Raw genomic sequence first — 21,744 nt, 5'->3', positions numbered from 1 at the left:
TGGCATAAGAATCAGGAGTAAACTGATTGTTTCCCTTATTTCTGTAGAAAAACTAGCCTAAATTATTGTATGAGTCCAAGTAAGGTTTATTACCAATAGTAATCCTCTGGCTTGCCTTCCAAGCAGTAGAAGTAGTGGTTGTAATAGTAGTAGTAGTAGTAGTAGTAAAAATGAACACAGGATTTGTTAAACCTCTACCTTCCTTGAGGGTTTAAGAAAAGAGAAAAACATTTGCTTCTTTTCTTCTCACAAATGAGGATTAAACGGACATTTTTGGCTTAGTGAAGTTCAAAAACATAAAAACTATATTACACAGGATGGTAACTGGACACTCATGATTGACCCTGGCTCTAAGCCATGATTTAAAAAAGTACACCACTAACATAAAATGGAGATTGAAGGATGTGTAGCACAATGAAGGCAAAATAATACTTGCCCGAGGAATCCATTCGAACACCCGTCCTGGGTGGCCCTTGTTCTGAATAAGAAAACATGGAGTTAAAGGCAAAATAGACACTTCTCCAGACATTGAAAGATAAAGTATTACTGTCTGCCTTGGCACTAAATGTTTAATTTTGTACTTTGGAATAAATAGATTTCACTTCTCATGCTTCTCTATCCAATAGGAGAATGAAAAATTGTTTATCTGTCTCTAAATAAAGAATAAATAAATAATACATTCTTTTTAAAAAATAGGTAAAGAAGTATTGTTAAGTAAATGATAGTGATCTTCCATTGATATTACACTGAGGTTTGGGTCATTACTACTTTTAAAAACTACTTTCTGTTTTCCAGTGTTAGCCTTCAACTTTGGTTAAGTAAGTAAACTTGAATTTCCATAGGAGGAACTGATTGATGGTTATTCATCATATTGATTTCTCTTAGACATGGAGCAGATTTTAAAGGCTGGAAGTTCTGTCCCTGAACAATTTATGACTTTGGCTGATTCTTGATTCCTATATTTAGACAAACTAAAATACTAATAGCCATAGAGGCATTCCTCATTAGGAAGCCTGTGGTGTTTTTGACATCAGCTTGGCAGTCCCAACTCTTGTCTGATCCTGCCTTTATTAAAAATAACTAAATAATCCTAAATTAGATAGACAACAGTGGAATTAGGTAGATAGGCACTAAGATCAGGGCATCTAAACCTTGTGTGCAAAACCTGGCAAGCTTAAAGGAGATTAAAAAGGAAACAACTGGAAATCCACTTAAAACAGTGTTGTCCAAACTTGGCCACTTTAAGATGAGTGGACTTCAACTCCCAGAATTCCCCAGCCAGCCATGCTGGCTGGGGAATTCTGGGAGTTGAAGTCCACTCATCTTAAAGTGGCCAAGTTTGGACAACACTGACTTAAAAGATAATGCAGAGGAGCATTGTATAGTACAGTTTCTTGCTAACTTGACCAAAAGGATGAATACGTTGGGGAGAATCCCTTCACATCAAAAACACAAACTGGCTTACCAAGACTAATAAAATCCATAAAAGATTTCAGTAAAAAATGTAAAAAAATATGAACCTTTAACTTAACAAACTGTCCTAGCTGTTGTAATGGATAGACATTTTTTGGTTTGTTTGCCCAGGCAATGAAGCACTCAGAACCACTGTGTGAGATTCAGTTCAAAAATGCCCTAGTGGTAATAGGACACAGCATCTGAGATTATCGGCACACTTCTGGTAACAACCAACGTTTATAGAAACCATGGCTTGGAGCAAACAGAAGATACTCTGCCAGCATAATAGATATGCATTTAAAGCCACAAAACTACCATTTAACACGTATATGTTACTGCCTACACCCATTCATACAAAATCTGACCCAGATATGACTTAATTTGCATTACCTGACTCCTTAACCTCATCCCAGTTAGGTATCAATATTCACACTTTCCAAATTTTGCAATGCTGTTCATAATTTTTTTTTAAATGTCAAGTACATGCATTAGGAAACGGCACACCGTAAACTGCATTTGAAAAATGAGATTGTTAAAGTGCGTACATTGTATAACTTACACAACGTATGTTAGAATGTGCAGAAAGACACATATGAACTTTGTAAACCGATACAGGAATGAAAGAGAACGGTAAAGAAAGGAATAGAGTAGAATGTAAGGTTAGAAACCCCCCACTTTCTCTCTCTCTGTTTCCTAAGGCAAAGTGACCCCCAAATCTCTACATTTCTAAAGGTGAGTAAAGACTCTTGCTTTTAAAAAAATTAGATATTTTAAGAGGAATAGATTGTGGCACCCTTAATACAGCTATCAACTGTACAACTGACACTTTCCATTAGCATAACTCCTCTGGGGTTTCCTTGCCAGCAATCATAATGATTTCACATCCACAGCACTTTCTCTAGTGTTGATATTTCTATAATCACATCTGAAAATGCTTTTGGATTTATTGTCAGATCCTATAATCAACAAAAATATTTTGTCACAATGAGTAACTCTCCCGCCAAGATGAGGAGTACTGGGAAAATGTCTGACTTAAAGCTTTTCTCCCCCCTCTATCTGATATTTATTCTATATGATGTTAGAGGGATAATTTGTATTCATAAGATGTAAGCATCCTCCTGTATCATATCTGGAGAGAGAGAGAGAAAAAGAAATTAAATATATTTGTGTGTGTGTGCGTTTGGTGTGATTATGGGTAGAAAATGGGACACAAAAATTATGCTACTTCAAAGCAATATTTAGAGAAACCCTGCACACATGGTTTGAAAAAGAACATTGTCCTTTGTTTTACACTTTTAAAAGTTGACAAGTTTGGAATATAGTTATTCAGAGTGAACGTAAATTAAAGGAACCACACTTTGAAGAAAAGACAGCTCCAAACATTTAAAAATTAGCACATTTTTTTTTCTGAACATACATGGACGATACTGTCATTCATAGCTCAACCATTACCAACCTAGCAGGCTCCAGTTAGGTGAACTTCAGTTTCCAGAATTCCCCAGCCAGCATGGCCACCACTGAGCATTCTGGAAGGTGAAGTCCACACATCTAAAGGGCAGCTTCAGGAAAGCCTTCATAGAAACTGACTCAACGTCTCTGCTCAAAGTCAATGCAACTGAAACATCACACCTTGTCAAGGACCAACATTTGATAATGCGCTAATAAAGGTTCCTTAGCAGGCAGTTCCTGATTCTACTTGTTTATCTCGCATCCAGTTCTATCCTGGCATGTATACATATTCATGTACTTGTTAGATTTATAAGCTAGCTTTCTTCCAGGTTTTCAAAGAAACATGCATGTTCTCCTCAGAACACCTCTGTGATGCAGAACGGATAGAGAGAATGGTTGGCATCAAGTGAATTGTTACATTTAAGAATAGATTTAAAATTAGAGTCTCTCCAGACCTACTCCAGGACCTAAACACTGCAGCAACCTGGTGGCTGGTATTTTTCCTTCTTGTAGGGAGCAGTGACAACCTGCAGCAACAGGCAGAATGCTATTTAGATGTTCTTGTGCAGCCTGATACTGAAGTATTAGTGGGTCTCTATAGAAATCTTCAGTGAAAGGCAAAATAAACCATCTGAACAGAAGCTCCCCAGAATTATGGAGAGAAAAAAAAGTCTGCAATCTGGCATTTTATTCAACTGATTTCCCCAAAAGTCCTTTTGTTAGGTAAGGTTTGAATATTTTTCATTGATAATATTATTTACAGGCATCAGATATCAGCCTTGAAGACACTATTATCTGTGCTTCTGTGTCTCCCTCTGAGTCTATGAAACATACTTCTCAGCTTAAAAAATGTAAAGTTTCTGGGGGCAATTTAATTTTAGAACTATTGCTGGACAATATTGATTGGTGGGCTCCCAGTTTGGTCAAATTATTCACGCACATTGAGGGCACAGCAAATCACAGGCAACTGGTATAATTCTATCACTGTTCTAGTATATTTAAAAGGTCATAAAATAATACATGAAATTATTGTCCTATTAAAGAAGCATTATAAGTAAGTTTTACATCAGAAACGTCTATATTAAATGGGTGGACTAGTTGATATAGATGTGATGACATTAAAATCAAAATGATGTAACTTATGTGTTTGAGTCAGATGTCATTACATAATAGCACCATTTGTGCAATGACATCTTCATGCACATTTTTTTTTGGACATCATTGTGGCTTTTACAGATGCCTGTCTTTCTGACAACTTTATATTCCATATGTGATTTTTGGGTTAAATTAGAAGGTTCTGATGAAATGCTACCATCCATAGTTGTTCCTCACTGTTACAAGAATTACATCCCATTTCACAAAATAAGTTCCTTACTCTGCCTTCATGAGGGAAGTCTATAAGCTTAGAAGTCAACATCAGTAAATAGGGCACTTCTAGGTCAGCACTTCTACTCCTCACTTCCTCAAAACCACTTTGAAGTCCATTGTTTTTGCTTATGCCAGTCTCAAAATGCAGAAAACAAGGAGCAGAAATTCCTGTTTTGAACTGCTGCAAATCCTACAGTGACAGAAATTCCCTCACAAAAGAGAATAAAACAATACCTTGTGCCTCCTCTTTATTACAATCTTGTAAATGCTGTGTTCATTTGTCTGGTTTAATTTCTCTCTCTCTCTCTTTGCCCCTCTTACTCTCTCATCTGTCTTGGTGGCTAAAAAGCCACCAAGTCACATTTCTCCTTGAAATAACTTCTAAGGAGACTGAAGCAGGAGGCACAGTGAGATTTGAATTCCTGCAAATGGGAGAATGGATCACCCAGAAGCTCCACAGAAGAGAAAATATTATCATTGCAAAAACATAGCAGTTGTAGGGAAGCAAATAGGCTCAAATTGTAAACATAGATGAAGGCATGAGATCAGGTCTGGAGTGGATTCTGGAATGACACAAAGATTGTAAATGGAAGTAGGATAAGTTGTTAAGATCATGAGTTCTGTCAATTAAATATGCTGAACTCAGTTGCTCAGTTGTTGCTACCTGTGAGGAGACTACTGTTGGTCGATTTACAGGGACATATGTGCCTGATGGAAGGTGTGGAATGGCCTTAAAGACTATGATTTCCCCAATAAAAGTAACTGATACTGAGGAAAAGAACTACTGTAAAAGTTTAGGCACTCAGTTAACTTATTCAACTGTTTTGTGTGCTAGTTCTGTTAGGAAAGTGTGGCAGAACCCAACTCTTTTGTGGCCTAATGGCTATTATTCTTCTGTCATGCTGGCACAAATGTAATGTTGTAGTTAATCATTTGGAGATCTTATTCAAGGCCTTCAAGGAGTCACATGCACATGTTAAAGACAAAATGGGATATGCGCTGAGCATTGGAGCTGACACTGTGGCAATGTGAGAAGACAGTACTTTTCAGAGTAAGTTATTTGTTTGCATTAGTGTTTGATTAGTATGTTTTATGGATGCCTCTTTTACTACATAAATGATGATTCCCTGCATTTCAGCAGCTACAGCAATTACACTCTTTAAAAGCAGAACATAATTGGTAGCTCATTACTGCCCAAATTAATATTACACAGAACACACAGAACCTAATATAGAATTCTCAGTTATGCATGTCTGTTTGCTCTTATTGTCATTGTGCTCAACCTTTTGTTGGCAAAACAATATTTCAAAGGTAATTTTCTACTCCCTCCTCCATAATGTTTTCTAAAAGGTATTGGTAATGTTGCGAGTGGACCAGCAGGAGACCTAGGTTTTGTTTACTACACTGTACAGCATAAGAAACTCAGAAATTTAATTTGCAGGTGTTCCTGGTCAATTATTTTTACATGCAGCAGCTGGATTCAAGTCTGTTCTTAAATAATGTTGCTTTCTGGAATGCCTACATGACCTCCAACTTTATAAGATCACTTCTGAGGTATCTCCAAGCAACCTTCCTGCTGAATCATAGAAACAGAATCATAGAATGGGAAGAGACCAACTTTAAAGTGTTCGATCAATCCAAGTCTCTCTTTAGCAAAGTTAATGAGTTGCAAAAAGAACCTTGCCAGTTACAGGGCCCCTTTTCATTTCTCACAGCTCTTTGTCACTAGGAAATAACTCGGGACAAGTTTAGCTTGGAACAGTTTTTCAAGCAGCTTTGCAAACCATGCCAAAAATTCATGAAGAAAGATACTTCATTGGAGCTACCAAGCTTTAAGAAGTAATGCTTTTGAAGGCATGACATAGCCCTATTGGGTATTCCCTTTGAAGCGGCAGGCCCAGAAGTCTCAGGATCTGAGATACACCAAACATAGCACTGCCATTTTTGATTCCCAATCCTCCTCCAATGCAGTTGAGAAGATCAGAAGCATCTGTTCCATTTTCAGACTCCCGTTTATTTCCTTAGGCTATGCCATGAGGCAGGGTTTAAAGCCACAGTCAAATTGCCCAGTTTCCTAAGTCATAGTTAAGTGTAACCACATCATACCTAGGTTTGTACAATGGGGTACTTTCATTTGTTGGCTCTGTCTGCAGTCAGATTTAACCAGAAGAGTAAAAAAGATTGGTCTGTTTTGAGGCTAGACCCATAATGGCTTCTTCTGGGATGAGAATGGCACACCGTAAGCCTGAATCAGCCCATTTGAGGGCCCAAACATTTCTTGAGAAAAGATTTTGCACCCTCCTACTAACAAGGGTCTGTGGTTTCCTTTTCTATGCTTAGTGTGAAATCTGTACATGGGCAGTAACCATGACTGAAGCCAAGCCATATTAACAACTGCTCCTCTCCTGTGGTTTCTACCACAGGTTGCCCTCAAAGCCCTCTTTATATGCCCAACACTTCACCACCTCCCCTTTGCTTTCAGTCTCTCAGAAATGTGAAACTGTATATATGACAGGCTAGATGGAAAGACGTTTCATAACATTAATCTAAAGATATGGTATAATTTTCAACTGAACATTGTGACTGCATTACAAAAAAACACCAAAAATTATATGTAAATAAAGCAAAGGGAACCTGCATTGTGAAATTAGCTCGACATTCACTGGTTTATGATGGTCTGTGACCATAATAAAGACTGATTTGATTTAACTGCTGAGTGGGGATTCAAAGCAGGCAGTCTCCACAAAAGGCCAATTTACATGGTTGCAAATGATTAACATTACCTAGCAGCAGACGTGGCTGTTCTATCATTCCCCATCTGTTTCTGCTGAACCTAATCATCTGGGGTGCCTTCAGCAAATTTAAGGCAAATGCATGAAGGTTTTTTTCCCCCTAATATCCATAACAAATAAATTTGTTATCTGCTTTACATTTAGTTATAATAATCAATTCCGTTGGGCCAATTTAAAGTTTCAAGGGCTCTGCAAAGGTGGACCGTGGCTTTCACTTACGCCTACTTTCATAAATAGCTCGTGATTTCTCATACAGCTCGTATGGGTCAGGCTTTCTTGGGTCAAAGGCCTCTGTTGAGTCGGGGAAAGAACTCCTGTGAAGGGTGGGTGGAAAGGGAATATTCTGTGGCACAGCTGGAGCAGATAAACTTGTCTGTGGACTGCCTTGATTCTCCCATTTTTCCATCATCTGTAATAAATATAAGAAAACAATACCTTGAGACCCTGCAGACAAAATTCATAGCTTTTTCTTTTTTCACCAGGTTACACTATCTTGTTTTACAACATCATTCTGAACATTTCTACTCAACACTAGATCTTATATACAGGACTGCCATCCTAGGCATTTGTAAATAATCAACAATACCGTAACGTGTATTTTATACAACATAACATATACACAACATGCCGTGTTGTGTGGCAGTTACGCCCGTTCCTCGATCAGGAGGCCCTCCGTATGGTCACTCATGCCCTGGTCACCTCCTGGCTGGATTGCTGCAATGCACTTGCAGTAATGGGGCTACCCTTGAAGAGTATCCGGAAGCTATAGCTGGTGCAGAATGCGGCGGTGCGGACAGTTCTGAATGCCCCTAGGGGGGCACATATAACACCACTGTTACATGAGCTGCATTGGCTGCTGGTCTGCTTCCAGGTCCAATTCAAGGTGTTGGTTATCACCTTTAAAGTCCTTTATGGCACAGGACCAGGTTATCTGAGGACCCGTCTCGCCCGTTATATCAGCCCACCCCACTTGGGCCGGCAGAAGGGGCATGTTGCAGACCCCACCAGTCAAGGAATTTTGTCTGGTGGGATCTAGGAAGAGGGCCTTTTCTGCTGTGGCCCCTGCTCTGTGGAACAACCTACCTCCCGAGGTGCGGTGTGCCCCCACTCTCATGGCCTTCAAGAAAGGTGTGAAATCCTGGTGGCTTGTGGGGTGATTAACTTTGCCCCCTCGTCAAATTGAATGTTTTTAGTATTTATGTATAGGGGTTTTTTTTTTTTTACAATTGAGTTTAATGGATTAATTAATTTTAATTATTCATGGGGTATTTTTAATTGTTTATGGGTTTTTGATTTTAATTGTGAGCCACCCAGAGTCACCCATTGGGGGAGATGGGCGGCATACAAATTTAATAATAAATAAAAAAAAAATGTATAATATATGTAGAAAACATTATTTTTAATATTTTTCCTAGGGTCACAGTAGAGATGTATCATATCCTAAGAAATGGAGCAAGGTAACATAAAGGCTGCCATTCTGTCCCGGTGGCAATTAAATTTAGAGCTAAGGTAATATCACTTCTATTCTATGATGCACAATTCTCCTCTTATAAAGGTATAATATCCCTAAAAATAATTCAGTCTGGATTTATGGGAATCACTCATCATGCTCTCCCATTCATCTCAAAAGGTATATTGAAATTTGAACTAGGATCTCTTTCTATAGCTGCTTGCGTGCAAATCTGTGTCCTGAGATACCGGCTGAAATTAAATTTTGGGAGCAGTTATTTAGTTCAGCTTGTTCTCACAGACAAATTCAAGTCTTCTTGGAAGAAAGCTAGAGCGTGATCTTACTTCTTGTGGCCTATGAGCTGAGCATTAATACCGATAGGCAATTCTTTACTTATTTGGTGCCTTCTAGTCAGTTGTGTCTCCTTGTGACTTTTTTTTTTGTGACTTGTCCAAAGTCCCTCCAGTTTTTTTGGAAGTGGTTTGCCCTTGCCTTCTTCCTAAGGCTGAGAGAGAGGGACTGACCCAAAGTCACACAGCTAGCTTCATACCTAAGGTACACGTGGAATTCAGTTTCTAATCCAGTGCCTTTAACCAGTAGACCAAATTGGCTTTCAATGAGGGGTTTGAAGCAAGCTAATTCTGAAGTCAAGCAATTTGGTTCAGATCATGATATACAGAGCCAAAGATATACATATTGATAAATCCAAACTCCCAAATTATATTTTAGAGAATGTTTACCTCAGTCCTAATATACACACACATACAGAGTGTTTTAATTGGTCTTTGCCTGTAAATTTATAAATAAAACATGTGCCAAATAGCCATGTCTCCTCATGGAAAAGTAGATTCCAAGTCAGCACAGCATGTGTCTTCTGCTGGCTATCAAGGGAACAATAGTCACCACACCTATATACCCATATAATTTCTGCAATAATTTGGTGCTGATTCCTAAACTGTAGAGAGAATAAGGAATGGCCTTGAAGGACAGTGGGAAGTTCCGTTATCAAGGCAATGATCAGACAAGCATGGTTTAAGTCCATCCAAGAAACTAACTTAGGAAAACACCTCAGACGGGCCCCCCTTAATTCACACAAAGATAAAGTGAGGGAGGAAGGAAGCACATTCAGACATGCAAGATTCTGTTGCTATAGCTGTCCTAAAATAGTTTTAGATCTATGTGGCATTGATTTCTTAATCTGGTCTACCTTATAGGGCAATATAAGTAAACTACGTCTGCCTAAAGCTCTTTCCCCTATAAATCATTTATGTTACATCCAGGGTCTGAAATTACATAGCTTTGCCACAACATTTATAAAGCGTTGCTTCTACTGTGCTTAGGTATAAGCACATATCAAATACTGCTACTATCACTACTAATACTATGTGAAAAATGCTCAGACTTTTAAAGAATTCCATAGGGACCCTTTCCTTGGTGATTTCTTTTTTCTCAGAATGACATGAAGATAAAAGTATCCAAAATCTCCTGGAGTGTTACTTGACCCCTAGAGTTCCCAAGAAAGGAAACTTGGCTACTTCCATGTGGAGCATGTAATCCTTGGTCTCCTGTTCACACAGAAGAAAAGGATTGTCTTCAGAGATGACTATCCAAGCATGCTTTAAAGATGATCTCATAGAAGGTCCTATTAACAGTAGATGGACACTTTTTGGGGGGTGCCTTTAAGTCCATGCAGATTTCTTAGCAACATTTTTCAGAAGTGGTTTGCCATTACTATGGCTGAGAGAGATTGATTGGCCCAAGGACACCCAGCTGGCTTCATGCCTAATGTAGCACTAGAACTCAGTCTTCCATTTTCTAGCCTGGCGCCTTTAACCACCACACTAAACTGGCTTTCAGACAGACATTAGTTGTTCCATCTTAATCAGGCTAGTAGACACTTATTTGTATTAATCAGGCTCTTCCATTTTCTTGAATAAACATTGGCCCAATCAAATTAACTGCTCAAATGCTCCTAGGCTTCATTGTCTTCAATTCTCCCATGCATCTAATTTTTTTGTTGCTCACTAGTTAACAAACACATGCCTGCAGCTAGAGTTGAAAACAACTCTAATAATAATCTTGGTCTAATATAATCTGCTTGCATTTGGCTAAAGCTACTGAAAAATGATTTATGTATTAATGCTGAGCAGGCTGGAGGATACAAGAATGACAGCTCATGAAAAAATATGAATTAACAACATTTGTTTTTGTGTTCAGTTATAAGGCATTATAGTTCTACCATGAACAAAACAAAGAGCCAATATCTATAGCAAATTTGTATGTATGTTGCTTCATAGGTCAGTTCCACCAAATTCAGTAAGAAATGCTTGCTTTTAAGACAGTAGGTATATGTATGTGATCAAATGCTTAACTTTTACTGTCATATCAGATTTATATTCCTATACTTGCTAGTGGGATACAAAGCCCTAGAAATCTTGCAATCCAGGCTATTGTTTGTACACATACTATTTCTCCCTCAACAATGAGTCTTATTTCCATGCATTCTAATAAGAACAATTTAAAAGAAAACTTACAGGCTTTGGAGTTTTCCATGGTGAAAAGAACCCTAAAAAAAGAAAAGAGAACAAAGTAATGAGAATTCAAATATGATTCACTTGTCATAAGCCTTACAGATATCTCCATCTCCATTTCCATGAATTACAAAACATGACTGCCATCTTGTCAGCCAATAGCACAACAGAACATATGGAAAAACATTATTTCATATTCAGCTATTTTCATATTTAAAAACAATTGTCAGAGATAAATCTCTGTATTAAAAAAATAAATTAGAAAAGTTTTGGGGGAAAAAAATCCCCAACTACTGCAATCAGGGGGGTTTCACAGCTTAATACGTTACCAATCTATCTGGATGACTGCCTGTGTCTTTATCTACACTATCTACAAATATATAAATGAAGGTAAATGACTGGCCTAAATAGCTAGTCTAAATTTCATAAATGTAGCATTTATCCAAAATGTGTACTATCAAACTATGATTTTTTTTTTCTATTTATAGTTTCATGAGTTACTTTCTGAGGTAAATTTGGCCTTTCATGCAAAACCCTTTCTTTGCCAACACTGTCTTACTCCTCCGAAGTATAACCACGTAGGTCAGTGTTTCTCAACCTTGGCAATTTTAAGATGTGTGGACTTCAACTCCCAGAATTCCCCAGCCAGCACAGCGGGCTGTGGAATTCTGGGAGTTCAAGTCCACACACCTTAAAGTTGCCAGGGTTGAGAAATACTGATGTAGATGATCCTGTTCTACCTTTCGATGAAAAGTATGAAAGGTGGTATCAAGCAGGGCAGAACATTAACAGGCAGGAATGCTATTAAAAATCTCAAATAATAATAATAAAAAAAAATAGGAAGAACCAGCATTTGTACAAAATACAAAAAACCAAACTTTGTCTGGTTCAAAAGGCCACTTGCTTAAACTCATTTCCAAATCACTAGAAGCGAATATATTTGACTATCTCCATGAGGAAGTTTTAGAATCTGGATAGCATCAGACAGAAGATCCTTGCACTTTTGATGCAAAGCAGGAATTAAGATGATGTGCTTAACCAGCTTGCTCCATCGCAAGTACAGGTCACCGGACATTTCTTGAGGGCAGGAATACACATCATCTTCTACTACCCACCCTACACCACCAAGAAGGTAACTTTCACCTGCATTTTTCTGCTTTGCATCAAAAGTGGTGTTTTCTGTCAGGTTTGCCCATTGCACGTCATTTCTTTGAAGACAAATAACATCCCCTTCCTTCTTCCTATTGGTGTCTCCACAGCAATTCCCCCCCGCCCCAAGAACAGTGAAAGGCTGGGCTTTTTAAAACACAAGTTCAGTGTCAGCTTAGTGAACTGGTGGCCCTATCCCATTTTTTAATGGTTAAGGTGAAATTGACCAGAGTTCTGTCAGTTTCACTTCCGTCAGAAGCGACTGGAACTGTGGTCTGTTCTTTTTCTTTTTAAACTGGTGGATGCCAGGGGGTCATACAAAAGGTCTATCAATGGACCCTATATGCCTCCAAAGATCCACCCGCGAGCTTGCTTTTCTGTGACAGGTGGGAAGGGTAAAGAGGCAAAAGAAATGAAAATAAGGGCTGGGATGAATGTGGTCTTGATAGAACATGGCCAAAGTGGAGGAAGGGGTTGAAATCTGGAAAGGGTTTTCTTAAAGTGGCAACATGTCCAGTCAGTTTTATGTGCTGGAGTTAAGCAGATTAAGATTACAGTGTAGAAAGCACTGTAACTGCAACTTCTCTGTAAGATGAAACAGTAGTAATTGATGTATGATAGCAATTGAGAGATTTACAGATTACTCAATAGCCTCAACATCAGTTTCCTGAATAGCTGGAATTCCAGGATGATGATTTTTTTTTTTTTTTCACATAGCATCAACAGCAAAGTGAACACATTTCACATATAACAATGTTGCTGCTGATGGTAATTTTTACCATCAGAGAGCAAAACTATATGCCACTGGTATCTCAGGTAGTCTTGTTCCTGTGTCAAAAGACTCATTTCTCCATAAATACTTTTTCTGGAAGCATGTCAATAATTCCTACAGAGAAAATTCCAACAGAACTATCTCTTCACCATTGGAGGATTTACAGATATGCTTAAGAACGATAACAAATATTATACCTGGTGAGCTAAATATAACCATCTGAGAGCAGGGATGAAAAATTGGACCTCCTTTCAGGAGGTCCACTTTCCACTCCCACTTTGGTTTTCCATGAATTTTCCATTCCTAACCTCCCATCTCAGAACCAACAATCATTTTTTGGCCACAGAATCCTCAGTCCACATTTTTTTTTTCCAGTGGTGGATTATGTGAGGAACTGCTGACAACTCCCTGTCCTTTTCCATGTCCTTCTTGTGGCTGTATTATCTGTACCTGCAGATAATATTAAGGGATGATTCACTGGAAAAGTTTTAATCATGTACCATGTCTGAATATAGATTATCCACTGATACAATAAAGAACAGCGTGCACGCGCGTGCGTGCACACATACACACACAGTCTAACTAAAACATTTTTGTGCTCAGCTTTGTAAAGGCAGAATCCAATTTAAATTTCCTATGCTCAGTCTCAGCCTAGAATGAAAACCTATACTATACATAACAAACACCTGTATCTTCCTTTACTGCAAATGCATTATTTCTTTTTACCTTAGAATGTAATAGTGTAACAAAGGCCATCCTCCAACTTTGGAGTTTTATGAAGCTGCTTTGAATTATTGTTTGCTTTTCATATTGTTCATAAACCTAGTGATCTTGAAGAGTCTTGTATATGGAAACAGGAGACCAACGTTTTTATTAAGTTAGTCATATAATTTATGTTGCAGCTGAGTATGGTGAATCCTAGTCTCTTACCTGTACCCCACATATATCTCTATCAGCATTTGCTTTTTAAAATACTGTGGTTCCCTGAAGACATTACATACTTTTTTTTAATTAGCTAAGTATTTATTCTGGATCACTTGGGCAAATAAGACCTTGAGAGATAGTTAGATCTATTGAAGTTCCTGTGGTCTTCCATACCAGTAGTCCTAGTAAGCAATGCTGTAGTGAGGGGTATTTGAAGCTGTACTAGGGAGAATCTGGGGAGCTATGAGTTTGATATCCTAATCTGTTGATTTGATTCTATGGAAATTGGGTAAACACAGGACTTTCTAACTAATGGTTAAGCTAGCATTTTCCAACACAGTGTTCTGTAGCTGTGTTGTATTACAATTCCCATCAGCCCTTCCTTGTCTGGAGGCAACACAACTGTTAGGCCAAAATATTCTAGAAAGCTGGTTCAACAGACGTCACCTTGTTTTCACATCACTTGTCACAACTCCATATAACTTTGTGGATTTTATTGTCTTTTGCCATAGCAAGCATCTGCATAAGGCTGCCTTAACTAAGCTGTCTGAAGAGCATGGCAAGGATCTTTACTGAAAATGAACAGATGGCATTCTGGCCCTTTCCTGGGGGATAATTGAGTCTCAGCATGAACTTTTGAGGTCCTGAGTAGTGTGACCTTTATTTAATTTAAGGGCAAACGTTTTCAGAAATGATTTCGTGTTATTAAATTTTGTGGCAGCACTGATTCCATGTTCAAATGGATAAATTAAACATACTTGCATATTCTTCATCTCCACAATAAATTGCTTTAGATAACAGAAGTATCTTTGGATTCTTGAAAGGGGAGTGAAAGGTTATCTAGGAAATCCCTCAACTCTCTGGAAGAGACTTCCGGGAAATCTGGGTGATAGGGATATTGGTGGAAATTCCCTCTGTGCCAGGAGTATGTTTTCCATATGAACTGCCTTCCTGGCAGCTTTCATTTATCCCACTGTGTCATCAGCACATAGATTGTTAAAGATTCCTGCCATGATCCACAGGTTTAAAGAGCATTTGTTAGGTGTGGCCATGATCTTATTCTGCTGGGGGCAATTAGGCCACCATTTCTCCTGCTCTTGTAACTCTTCACTCCAATGATTGCAAGACATTTATATGGGGCTCCTATGAAATTGCAGTTCATCCAGAATAGATAGAGATTGTCCTAAGGATCTGCTTTGAATACTCATTTTCAATGAAAGGCAAGGATGATCAATAAAGGGGAAGGAAATCCATGTAAGGCACTATGTCCTTAGAAAGGTTCAGCAGGTGATATTTTCTGTTTTCTTTGTCAAGCCTTCATACATGTTCAGGATTCTTCAGACAGCCAGTGAGCTGTTGAATATTGGACTAAAACCACGGAGACCCAGATATAAGATGACCTTCCCTGGATGACTTGGGGCCAGTTGCTATTTCTTAGCCCACCTCCCTCTCTGGGAAAAATTGGAAGAGGATGCTCTCTTGAACTCCTGGAAGAAAGACAGGCAATAAATCTAGCTAGCTAAATAACTAAGTGGCTACCTAAACAATAACTTGCATTTTTATTAAGTACAATTTCTAATGGTTTTGCATTGCAATTTTAAGGGTGTGTCGTTTTCAGTCAGCTAGAGAACTTCAAAAAGTGTTTCTATATTGTGAACAAATAAATATCAGTGGTAACATAGCTTATTATAATTACTCTATTTTTATCAAACTTTTTCTCTGAAAACTTAAGTTGATATGCATGAGGTCTCCCTTGATTTTATCCCTACAACCCTGAGAGATAGATTGTGCCAAGAGAAGGTGACTGGTCACAAGCCATCCACTCAGCTGCATTAGCAAGAGAAAACTGGATCTCCTTAGGTTGAGTCTTACACCTCAATAATTTCACTAGTTCCACCAAAATATCAGCATTCGTATTATCATAGTGGTGACTGTTTGTTTATTTATTCAATGTATGTGGCCACCCATCTCACATAAAATAACCCTGCGTGACGAACACAATAAAAACAATAACGAAATGCAACAAATAAAACAGTTTAGAACCATTCAAACTACTAAAAGATCAAAGAATACTTGATACATTTTTAGCAACTACTATTGTGACAAAAGCTAAGTGCTATTAAAACATGTTATTTTAAATGAAATAATGCTTTCCTGTATAGCTGATTAAAAATGATATTAGCCAACATTAATAGCAAGTGTGAAAAGTGACAACATTTAGAGGCATTTATGTCACAAACAAAATAATCACCAACAGCAGCCCAGAGTCCCCGGTTGGGGGGAGATGGGCGGGGACAAATTTAATGAATGAATGAATGAATGAATAAATAAATAAATAAATAAATAAATAAATAAATAATCCAAAAGTTGCTACAACTGAAGGGTTTACCTGATCTTGAGAACAGGCTATGGTGACTAACAGCATATTTAGCTGACCTAACAGACTGTCTTAAAATTTAGAATGTGGAGATAAATGAAGGTTTAGGAGCCATATGTTGTGAGGTTTACAATTTGCAAGTAGTCATAAAATCTCCTGATGGCTCCAGAAGAGTTAGGCACAAAATGGTGGCTGAGGTGTAATGCCAGATATAGATGTCTTCTGTTCCAGTCTATACCCGTCTCTCTAAATTTGAATTACTCTCTATACTGTCTATATCCATCTCTTCAAATCTGAAATACTACCAGTATTCTGAATCCAATATTTAGTGGAGTTTTCATATTTGAGAAACGCACCAAATGCGCCTGAGATTTATTTGAAGAAACCAAACATGAAATTTGACTCTTATGGTCCACCCCATGCACAGAAAATTACCTTTCCGACTAGGAAAGCATTCAGCATTCTTACTCCTGAGACTGCAAGCAGCGGTCAAATGTCGAAAATAATTGTAAATGTTTGGTTTTGAACCCCGAATTTTAATTTTTCCCAGGGAATCAGCTTTCTTAGCCCCTTGAATTCATAACCAGGTGCAATGCATCTCCCTGTGCATTGTTCCCAACCTTGAATCTTCTGACTGCAGACATAGCTTCCCACTTGCTGTCAGCATGCTCCCTGTCTACCAGCAAGCTGCAGAAAACAGTTTCAGTCTGGGTGAGATTGGGGGAAAAGTGGGCTCTGAGCAAAGGTTCGTTCATCCAATGGAAAGCTGTGCAGTGCTGTGATTCCATTTCCTTTATTGTTTAAACTTTTTTTTTAACAGAAACTTTAAAAAGTTGTTTAAACTTTTTTTTTTTTTTTAACAGAAGGCAAACTCCACTTTCTAAATGTTTATAAGTTGGTGTGAATGGCTGGATCCACACATTGCCCTGAGTCAGAATTTTAATGCTGATTTGCTGAATCACGGCTAGTTCACACTTCATACTCATCTAGAATGGCTTGCTTGCCATCCTGCCAAGACAAATCCAGGCAAAGCATCATGTGAATTGATCTTTCCCTCTCTGTCTCTTACGCACAGATCTTGTAATTTCAATTTCCAACTGCAATTAGAAACAATTAGAAGTAGCTTATTCAGAATCAAGTTTTTATAAAGCTCTTCTGCAAATGAATCTCCTTCCAAGTGATTTATGTTGCATACAGCTAAAACAAATTTTAACACGTAGATGTGCTGTACCCAGTGGTTGGTCCTGCTTTAAATGGTATTTTACTATAGCTGGTTTCCTTAAATTGCTTTTAATGGTATTATATTGTTTGAAATCAATTATTTTTAATTTTGTCACTTTGGTGTGAAAGCTGGGATGACTCGTTAACGCAAATAAGCTAAGCCAAGCTGCACCTAGAAAAGGGTGAAAAGCATTTGGACCCTGATTTTTATGTTTTGTTATGTTTTACATTTAATATTGTCCATCATTTGTGCACTAAAACAACTTGAAATACTGAGGGTGGGGTGGAGGGGAGAACAAATAAGATAATGAAATCAAATATTAGCAAGCAGGATTTGATCTCTTGAGAAACACTAAACATATATAAAAGGGAGCACGTATAAGTCAGATGAAATAAACTAAGGTTCAGCCAGAAATTTTTCCTCAAGGTGATGAATGTACAAAGAGGTTGAGTTTTAACCTTACAATATTTCATTCCAGTTATTGAGAACATTATCAGAGCAGATGGTAGCACATCTGCTCAGAAGCGAAGCAAGGCTGGATCTGCTTAGTACTTGGATGGGTTGGGTAATCCACCCTGCAGTTCTCATGAAGATAAAAGAGGGAGGAAAAATAGCATATTCAGACTTGCAAGAATCTATTACTATAGCTGTTCTAATAAATGTAGCTTTAGGTCTGCATGGTGTCTGCTTCTTAGTCTGGTTTACCTGATAGGGCTGACATCAATTTTACAAATATGTGAAATGCAGTCAAATCTAGTTTTTCTCCTGGCTCCACCTACTGTTTTTTTGAGGATCCCTTTAACATGTCACCCAAGGCCCCTTGACCCATGTAAAGTCTTCATTGAAAGTAAAGGTAGAGCTTCAATTATGTGCCACCTTGGCTTTTTTTTAATTCTCCTGCAGGCACCACGGCATGTCTCTGATTTCAGCAGTGCAATAATTTCACTTAATGAAATTCCAGAGTATTGCCATTCTGCAGACTTATCTACGAAGGTTATATATTAGCTGCCAATATGTGTATGGCTTGGCAACTGAGATATCGACAGCCTGCATAAAAACAGTTTGCCTGACTCACTCAGAGTACTCATGTCATCAACATCTTTTAATGGTCACCTGGGTGAAGAGAATGAGGGTTTATAGATAATGTTTTTTTAATGGCAGATCCAATGTAATGGCAATTGGGTTGGTGCTTTCATAGCTGGCTGCTGGAAACTCTGCTGGAAACGCTGCTGGAAGACAGCTGTTCTGGAAGGCCTTTGGGGAATGAATGGTCACTTCTGCGCATATTGTATTATGGTGTATTTAGTATTTTTTTCCCCCTGATTTCAGGTTATTCTACGTTAGTTGTTTTCTGAGCCCACTGGCATACAAATATAATAAACACATAGATGAGCAGTACTGAAATACTGACATCAATGATAAGTTATCAGAACTGCCTTAGAACAACTAAAATTGAATGTAATATTTCTCAAATGGACAGATTAAAGTTTAGATTAAAATAAAATAAAGTGGCAGAGGTGGGATTTTTTTGGTTTTTGTTTGTTCCTTTGAGTCAGGGTTGATTGCTGGCGACTGCCTGGACAAGCCCCTGCAGTTTTCCTGGCAAAGGTATTTCAGAAGTGGTTTGCCATTGCCTCCTTCCTAGGGCTGAGAGGGAGGGACTGGCCCAAGTTCATCCAGCTGGCTTTGTGCCTAAGGTGGGACTAGAACTCACGGTCTCCCGGTTTCTAGCCTGCTGCCTTAACCACTAGACCAAAGTGGCTCTAAAGTAGCAGTAGACGTACTGAAACACATGAAATTCAGACCCTTGTTTCTAGAAATATGCCCAAGCTCAATGTATTCCAAGATAGACAAGCAAACTGTACATTCCATACAAAAACACTTAACAAGACAAACACAAACCAAATGTCTGGCAGATCAGGAGTTGTGACTAACGCGTTATGCTGAGTTATCGTTCAGGTTAAGAATAACGTGAACCGGAGTGGCAGGGAGGGGAGGGAGGGCAAATCATCCTGATTGCCCACGATGGATCGCTCACGTGGCATCTTAAATGGAAAAGAAAAAAAATGCAACATCGTAACCCAGTTGCTGCATGAAACAACTGGAGCTCAAACGCAGCAAAGGGAAATGAAGGAGAAGGGGAAGGAGGACTGAAGTTCAGAACTCAAAGAGTTCCGCAGCATAAATTGCCAAACGGAAGGCCATTTCAAGAGGGAACTGTTTTATGATGAGGTGAGAGGTTGATTTACGATCACACATTTACTGCACAAAATGTGCGGGCGTCCAAGAAAACATTAAATAGCACGTTTGTGCTGTGTTTGTCCATCGGCTCATTTTCGTAAGGGCAGGTGAAATGCAGTTTGTGATCATTCTCTCCCTTGATTTCTTTTTCTTTTTGCAAAACACAGTCCATTATATATTTATTATCCATTACATGACAGCCTTTGGGACCAAACCTACACATTAATTTAAAAGGAAAAATGGTTTTTTCCTAGCGGCGTAACCTTTTCTCTCCCGACATTTTACAAAGAAAACTTCCCCGTTGCGCAGACAATTTTGCACCACCACACCGGTGTGAAGGTTATGTAATCTTGGAGGTGTTTTTTACTTAATAGTTCATTAAGAGTCTATCTCCATAGACTGAGAAGTGCTTTCAAACTGTCATGGAACAATAAAGAGTTTCACGGTGAGTGATTCACCAGTTTGCATCCACAGCCAGATTTAAATCACCCATGCTGTTTAAGAGATTTGCTAGGTAGGGCACATTCAGTGAATTGTCTAGGGAACAATTTCAAACAGGAGAAGACCATTTTCCCTTGTGCTTCATCCTTATAAGATCAGAGAATCCATGCATAAGTTGAAAGAACAATTTCAGATTTTATCCAATTTATTACACCCTCCTTCTACTCCGAATCTGGATTTTTGTGAGAATCCCCTCAAACAGCATGATTGTGTTAAATATATATTTACTTGGCAAAAGCATGTATGCCTCTTATTTTAGGCATTTTGTCAGTTTTTTTGGTTAACTGTATCTGATGTTTTATGCTGCGTTAGCTGTCCAGAGTCAAAGTTTTGAGATGAAACATAAATAATATGCGCTTAAATAAATACACTTTGTTCTGTTTAAAGCTGAAATAACACACTAAAATATTTTAAAAATTTATTTTCGGGCAGTATTTCTTATACTTTTTTTCTCTCAGGACCCCTTCCCACTTCTAAAAATTATGGAGGACCCCAAAAGAGCTTTGGTTTGTATGGGTGATATTTATCAAAGTTTACCATATTAAAAATTAAAATTGATGCATTCAAAGTTGCTACCGCTTCACATGATTGTTTGAAAGGATTTTAATCTTGTATTATTTTTCAACGTAGGCTGACAAATAATTCTGATTTCACAGACCTTGAGAGGGTCTTGGGGGATCCTCAGCGGTCCTTGGACCACACTTAGAGAAACACTGCTTTAGGAAAATAGACAGGATCATCTGATTAATTTTTTTTTTCCAAGCTACAGACGCTTTAGCTTTATTGTATGGGACAAAATGTGGGGCTCAGTTCAGTCCTACAAACTGCACAGAATAATTTTCTTATGCCTATTCTTACTCTTTCTTGGTATCTCTTGGCAGTTTAAGTAAGGTAAAGGCTATAGTTCTTTATTAAAAGTACACATCTGGGCCAAATTAATCCCAAAGATTAATCAACAAAAGCTTCATGGTTTCCCACAATGAATCAAAGTTTTTGTTCTGAATAATTACTTAATATATTGCTAGGCTGTTAGTTATAGTAATAAACAGTAAATTGCAAACAGTTTATGATCATTCTGTCTGTTAATTTTTTTTTTAATAAAACTTAGTCCATTATATATTTATTATCTATTACATGACAGAGTTTGGGGCAAAATCTAAAAGGAAAAATTGTATCATTTCAGACTTAGATTTGTGATTTTTTCTCCTAAAGAATATGGACACAAATTTCTTCATTTACAATTGCTACCTGCAGATCAGAAAAAAAGGATTATAGCTCATTTTATAATTGACTGTTGATACTTTATGATTGAAATAAATTAGCATTTTCACTATTTTATCATCTCGTATATGTGTATATTCTGCAGGTACATGGAACCATCAGACAAGAATAGATTTTTTCATTTTTTTTCAGCTATATTTTTATTTTATTATTTTTTTTAAAAGAGGCTGGCATTTTGATAAGAATGCTTATGGCTGTCACCACCAAAATGGTTTCCATTTAACCTGTCATG

General features: G+C 38.0%; 1 protein-coding gene across 13 annotated transcripts in view; it reads right to left on the bottom strand.

Moving 5' to 3' along the window:
• Positions 1-21,744, bottom strand: part of MAGI2 (membrane associated guanylate kinase, WW and PDZ domain containing 2) — a 659,127-nt gene that overhangs the window by 84,789 nt on the left and 552,594 nt on the right. For 9 of the 13 annotated variants that reach the window (XM_088134918.1, XM_088134917.1, XM_088134925.1 and 6 more), the window contains 3 exons: positions 11,049-11,080; positions 7,284-7,473; positions 437-478 (listed from right to left, as the gene is read on the bottom strand). In XM_088134918.1, coding sequence (XP_087991044.1) covers positions 437-478; positions 7,284-7,473; positions 11,049-11,080 — 264 coding nt within the window. The remainder of the gene's footprint in view (positions 1-436; positions 479-7,283; positions 7,474-11,048; positions 11,081-21,744) is intronic. The other 4 variants (XM_088134920.1, XM_088134928.1, XM_088134919.1 and 1 more) reach the window with 3 other exon arrangements.

This window comes from Python bivittatus, unplaced genomic scaffold (genome assembly GCF_059951505.1).
Source record: "Python bivittatus isolate LINGU-HERP-01145 unplaced genomic scaffold, Pbiv_v1 ctg000120_np1212, whole genome shotgun sequence".
NCBI lineage: Eukaryota > Metazoa > Chordata > Lepidosauria > Squamata > Pythonidae > Python > Python bivittatus.
Note: the sequence above shows the minus strand (reverse complement) of the source record. Positions and strands in the feature narration are given on the sequence as shown.